This window comes from Panthera pardus, unplaced genomic scaffold (genome assembly GCF_024362965.1).
Source record: "Panthera pardus isolate Hobbes unplaced genomic scaffold, ASM2436296v1 HiC_scaffold_22, whole genome shotgun sequence".
NCBI classification, from domain to species: Eukaryota; Metazoa; Chordata; class Mammalia; order Carnivora; family Felidae; genus Panthera; species Panthera pardus.
In genome coordinates, this window is record NW_026526788.1 from 67,522,351 (window position 1) to 67,528,940 (window position 6,590).

Consider the following 6,590-nt stretch of genomic DNA (forward strand, 5'->3'; position numbering starts at 1 on the left):
CCTATGTTTATGGATTGGAAGACTTAATATTGTTAAGATGATAACACTTAGGGTGCTTGCCTGGCTCAGTTGGAGGAGCTGCAACTCTTGATCTCAGGGTCGTGAGTTTGAGCCCAAGTTAGGTGTAGAGATTACTAAAAAAATAATAAACTTAAAAAAAATGATGGTAATATTCCCCCAAAATTATTATTTTGAGAAAGTGCCAAACTGTTTTATGTGAATTATCTCAATGAAAAAATAGTCAAGATAGAAATGGAAATAAAACTACCAATATGAGTTGACATTATTTGGGTATTCATTTATTTTTACATGGAAGGATGAGTTGGACAAAGAGGACTTTTAGAAATGTATATGTATGTATTTATAATTTATTATTCTCAAAAAATGCATGGAGCCTGATGGGAAACATTGAAATACTTCAAGTTCTATAACAAAGTTAAAAAACTGTAAGTGATATAATTTAAATAATAAATTTATTAATTTACAATTATAAAGTAAAAACACTTTATTCAAATGCCATGCTTTAAATATGTACTTTTTTTTTTTAATGTTTATTATATTTCTGAGAGACAGAGCACGAGGAGGGGAGGGGTAGAGAGAGAGGGAGACAGAGAATCTGAAGCAGTCTCCAGGCTCTGAGCTGTCAGCACAGAGCCCGATGCAGGGTTTGAACCCACGAACTGTGAGATCATGACCTGAGCAGAAATCAGTCGTTTAACTGACTGAGCCACCCAGGCGCCCCTAAGTATTTACTTTTCTAAAGCATGATAATAGATATTATTCAGTATGTATCAGTATCATCGGTATGTATTCTATTGATCAAATTTTACCCTTTATTAAATATATTGCAGAAGTTGGAAGTCAAAGATACTTAAATGAGATTATTTAATTAAGTGAGCCAACATTCATTGAGTGTCCACTAGGTGCAAAGGTGATTTTAACAGGCCATGTATAGGGAAGAACATTCTTGTTTGAAGTTCTTGTGCTGGAAAACTTTCCTCCTTTTCTCTGGAGCCATAGATGTTACTGTATTTGAATAAGAAAGTCAAGACTTGCCTCTTTAGTTACAACTAGAAACTGAATTCCAGATGAACATCTTAGATAATAGGTTTCAAATCTATTTGAAGAGAAAAGAGAAGCTGTATGGATATTTTTGCCCTGTCTAGTAAAGCTCTATTATCATCATTTTTTGGCTTCCAGTGACTATTAAGGTCATCCTGATGGAAGTGAAAGTGTGTGACACTGTAAAAATATATTTTGAGACTTTCAGCCAGTGCCCTCTAGTGGTCTTTAAAATCCCTTGTTTTACAGTGAGCATTGAAGTATTATGGTCACAACTGAGATTAAGTCTAGTCATAGATCTCAGTGATTATTAAGGCACACTGAAGCGCTGCATTTTCTTTATAATTATCAGCCATGTAAAAATTGGGGATTTACTTTTTAATTATGAAAAAAATTTTGTTATGATAGTGTTGTGTCAAGTCTGTATGTTCTTACACAGCTGTTGGTGACCTGCTATTTGAGAGTAAGTAAATCCTATAGGCAGAAAGCACAGTTTAAAAAAAAAAAATTAGGAATTCTAATACATCTAAATTTTTAAATTTAATAGATTGATATGCTGCTGAAAGAGTATTTACTCTCTGGAGATATATCTGAAGCTGAACATTGCCTTAAGGAACTGGAAGTACCTCATTTTCACCATGAGCTTGTATATGAAGTAAGATTACTTTGACATTCCAAAGAGAGTTATTATTAAGTATTCCTTTTTGCACCACAGTGACTTAATGGTTCTTTAATAGTGTACATCTATTTTTATTCTTTTAAAAAATTTCAATGTTAAGGGAGAAAGTTGTTTTTAAATTTTTATAATGATTATAATTACATATAAGACAAAAGGGATCTGATACATTTTAGGAGCAGTTTCTTATATAAATTTAAATGACCAAAAATTCATTCATTCAATTTTTAGGCTATTGTAATGGTTTTAGAGTCAACTGGAGAAAGTGCATTTAAGATGATTTTGAATTTATTAAAATCTCTTTGGAAATCTTCTACCATTACTCTAGACCAAATGAAAAGAGTAAGTATAACATTATTTTGAACAATTTTTAGGCTTCTACCTTAAATGTATAATAATTGAATACATATTATGAATTGTCAATGAAATATTCTTTTAGGTATGTTAAATAGTATTGTGCCTATAGTTTTTTTTTTTTTTAATGGTTGTGATTATGTTTGATTTCTTGTAAAGTAACACTTCATTGAGTTTTTTTCCTGTCTTTTTTAAAGATGTGATTGTTCTTCCTCAAGAGTTCTATTTTTAAGATATGATAATTTTTATTTTGTATCTAGAGACAAACATGAACATGATCTTCTAACAAATATTCTTTAAAGTATTTAATTTATTCCTATTTAAGATATTGGTGAGGTGCTTACTTGCCTTATATTTTAAAAAGTGTACTAAATGTATACAGATGAAGAAATGTGTCCAGTGTCTGATGTCCACCTGAACTCTTTTAAGAGAAAAATTTTAAAGAAAACATTCTATGACAAATATTGTCTATACTTTTCAAAGATCAGATCTGACTTCAGTCTAATTTTATGAATGTTTTGTCTTTAAATGTCGTTTGATGACAGTGATGGGTCATATGGCATTATGTACTTTATATGGGCTAACAATTCTGTATATAATTTCATTGTTTTAGGGTTATGAGAGAATTTACAATGAAATTCCAGACATTAATTTGGATGTCCCACATTCATACTCTGTGCTTGAACGATTTGTAGAAGAATGTTTTCAGGCTGGAATAATTTCCAAACAACTCAGAGATCTTTGTCCTTCAAGGTACTTTATTACTTTTTTCCACATAAAATATTGGCTGAGGTGCTTGGAAAGGCTAAGCTGATTTTCTGTCATTCCAGAAAAATTCTGGAATTCTGTCAGAAAAGTAATATCTCCCCTGAAGCCACTCAAGAGTGAAAATCATGAGTTTTGAGTTAATAGAAAAACTAGGGCAAAGCTTATTTTGCCCCCTTGTAAAATTTATACAGGGCTACTTCATGAAGCCCCTTTTCACTGGAAGGAAACTAATTTTGTGTAGTAGTTCTGTGTACCAGGCTCTGTTCTAAGTAGTTGAAATATTTCAGAGTACATATTATCACCAATGAGATGAGAAAATTAAGGTTTAAGGAGATGTAATAGAAGTTTTCTAAGTTCACACACAGTAAAGACTAAGGATGAATCCAGACCTTTTCTGGCTTCCAAGATATAGGCTATTCCTTACTCCATGTAGCTTCCTTTTATTCCTTCATAGAATGGAGAATTGAGGCTAATTGGGCCTTATCTCATTAGAAAGTATATGTGTGTGATTCTTTGGAGATACTGTATTTGTGCTACTAGGATCTAACTCTTTAGGAGTTGATGAATTTTTTTGTGGTTAAAATAAAGCTTATAATATAAGTTTATAATAAATAGGTATAAATGTTAGTAATAGCTAAACTTGTGTATATCTGTTTTGTTTTTTTTTAATGTTGTTTATTTCTGAGACAGAGAGCAGGGGAGGAGTAGAGAGGGAGACGGAGAATCCCAGGCAGGTTCTATGTAGTCAGCACACAGCCTGACACGGGGCATGACCTCACAAACCATGAGATCCTGACCTGAGGCTACCTGGGTGGCCTGTGTGTGTCTGTTTTATGTAAATTTTAACTTTTTGTAATTTTTAAACTGAAAAAATTGCAAAGCTTTGTCTATTTTAAGTGCATTGTGAGAATTAAATCTCAGAAAAATAGTTCTTGGTAGTGTCTGTTGCTCTAGAAAGTTTAGAAGCTTTTGAGAGAAGAGGAGGAAGATACTGTTTAATGGCTTTGATAAAAATGTTTGCAAATATACATCTCCAAAATCTCTCTCTGTGCTTGGTGATGGCATCATTTATGTGCCAAGTTGTATACATCAGTAAATACTGCCAATGTTGGCAAGGGTTCTTGTTACTTACTGCTTTGTTCTGTATCTCAGTCTCCTTATATTTACAGTCTGAAGCCTGTATGTGCCAGAAAATGTAGCTGATTTCCACTTAGACTTCGTGTGAAAAGGGGTCAACACCTTGGCACTGGCTTTTTAAGTTTTTCATCCTCTGTTCAGAAGTCTAAATGGTCATTTTTATTGTGGCTTTACCCTCAAGGATCAGTTGAGGGAGATACCTAAATTTTCACTGTATGCTATAGAACCTTGACTTTTTATCCTCTATCCATTAGCCTATTTGGGTGAAGTGCACACTTGTGTGTGGTCTTGAATGCTTGTGCATGTTGGTCTAGGGTCAGAAAATGAGGACTAATCCTGGACAACTCTGTTTTCCACTTACTGCTTTAGGCTGCTGGTCAAATATTTCTCCTGGGCTGTACATAGCTACTATGTTTGGCTACATACAGCATAAGTGTGCCTACATTATAAAGCAAGACCTCTTGATTTTGATATAGCAGGAATCCCGGGGCACCTGGGTGGCTCAGTCAGTGAAGCGTCTAACTCTTGAGTTTTGCTCAGGTCATGATCACACCCTTTGTGAGATTGAGCCCCATGTTGGGCTGTGTGCTGATAGCATGAATCCCATGCTCGGGATTCTCTTTCTCTCTCAAAATAAATAAATAAACATTAAAAAAAAAAAAAAAAGAAATAGCAGGAATCCTAAAATGGGGCATAGACAGGAATTAATTGGATTCTGATTTTTCCATGTTCAGGTTACGGCTTTTCTAGATTTGAGAAAAAGTTAAAACAAAATTTTTAACGTGGATATTTTCATAGGTTCTGTAGCTTTAATTTGCATAATTCCAAATCATGTTGGTGTCTCTTTGTCTCATTGTTTAGCTTTCAAATAATACTCAGAGAAGTAAATATTGAAGTTCCAAATAGCATGTTTGCCTTATATTTTAACTTTTCTTTTACATGACTCCATTTGACAATGAACTTATTCAATAATTAAGCTCTTATTTAACTAAAAACTGCTTGGATTAACATTAACAGTTCATTTGATTTGCTACCTCCTAGGATACATAGCAAGAAAAGAGTCTTTTTTCAAAAGGATTAGAGGCATGCTCACTTTTTTTTTTAAACAGAACCCTTCAAAACCTAATGACTAACCAAAAGAACCCAAGATGTTTGTTTGTTTGTTTATAGATAGAATTGATCTCCATTTTCATGTTTGTGTTCTTTTCATTACAGGGGCAGAAAACGTTTTGTAAGTGAAGGAGATGGAGGTCGCCTTAAACCAGAGAGCTACTGAATATAAGAACTCTTACAGTCTTAGATGTTCTAAAAAATATAAATATATCTGAATTGTAAGAGTTGTTAGCACAGGTTTTTTGTTTTGTTTTGTTTTTGAAGCACTTGTTTTGGGTACAAGGCATTTCTGAAATTTTATAAACTTACAATTTAAGGGGAATTTTTAAAGGAAGTGTTTTCTTTTTTCTTTCGTATTTTTGTTTTTTTGAGGGTGTAAAGGAGGGACAGAAGAGTAACCACTTCTTAAGTGGAATATTCTCATAAGCTACCTTTTGTAAGTGCCATGTTTATGACCTAATCATTCCAAGTTTTGCATTGATGTCTGACTGCCACTCCTTTCTTTCAAGGACAGTGTTTTTGTAGTAAAATCACTGGTTTATACAAAGCTTTATTTAGGGGGTGAAGTTAAGCTGCTAAAACCCCATGTTGGCTGCTGCTGTTGGAATACTGTGCTTTGGGAGTAAAAAAAAAAAAAAAAAAAAAAAAAGTTATTTCTTTGTCTTAAAGAATTTTAAGAAAATGAGTTAGTCATAAGACTTATTCATTTTTCCAGGGAACATATTGATTGGTCTCAAAGACTAGACAGTTAAATAAATGGTGGCTGGAACATCTATTTTTCTACAAAACTGGAAAAATGAACCTGGTTCTAAAAGAATGTATGACAAAATAAAACATGTGAAGCAGTGTTGATTCTTCATTGGGAGTACATTTATTTTAGGTCTTTTTAAAAACTTTTATTTTACACAGCAAATTTTAAATCCTCTAAGGGAGCATATTTGAACCTAGTGAATTTAAACTTTGTTCTTTGCAAACTTTTAAATGAATAGTACTTGGGGCACCTGGGTGGCTCGGTCTGTTAAGCATCCAACTTTGGCTCAGGTCATGATCTTATGGTTTGTGGGTTTGAGCCCCACATCAGGCTCTGTGCTGATAGTTCAGAGCCTGGAGCCTGCTTCAGATTCTGTGTCTCCCTCTCTCTCTGCTCCTCCCCTGCTCACGCTCTCTCTCAAAAAATAAACATTAAAAAAAATTTTAAATCAAAAGTACAATCGTAAATAAATTCTTTTAATATTATATGTGGGAAATGCACGCATACTTATTTTCTGATCTTCTCTAAAGCTCAATGAAATTTCTAAAATTTCATCATTCTTAAATTCTGTTACCAGCTAATGTTTGTGTTATAAAAAATTCTTCAGTGACTCAAAAAGTTTTACATTTATCCAGTGTTTGAGAAAATAGTAGCTACCAATAAATAGCAGTTATCTAAAGAACGATTACATTTCTAACCTCTTGTAGAGCCTAATTACTCGGCAAGGCC

At 33.3% G+C, this 6,590-nt stretch overlaps 1 protein-coding gene across 3 annotated transcripts in view; it reads left to right on the plus strand.

Annotated features, from left to right (window-relative positions):
- PDCD4 (programmed cell death 4) overlaps positions 1-5,960 on the plus strand; it is a 28,203-nt gene extending 22,243 nt beyond the window's left edge. For all 3 annotated transcript variants that reach the window (XM_019459422.2, XM_053909914.1, XM_019459420.2), the window contains 4 exons: positions 1,610-1,717; positions 1,970-2,080; positions 2,706-2,845; positions 5,213-5,960. In XM_019459422.2, the coding sequence (XP_019314967.1) occupies positions 1,610-1,717; positions 1,970-2,080; positions 2,706-2,845; positions 5,213-5,273 (420 nt within the window). In that variant the 3' untranslated portion in view covers positions 5,274-5,960. The remainder of the gene's footprint in view (positions 1-1,609; positions 1,718-1,969; positions 2,081-2,705; positions 2,846-5,212) is intronic.
- The last annotated feature ends 630 nt before the right edge of the window (positions 5,961-6,590 follow it).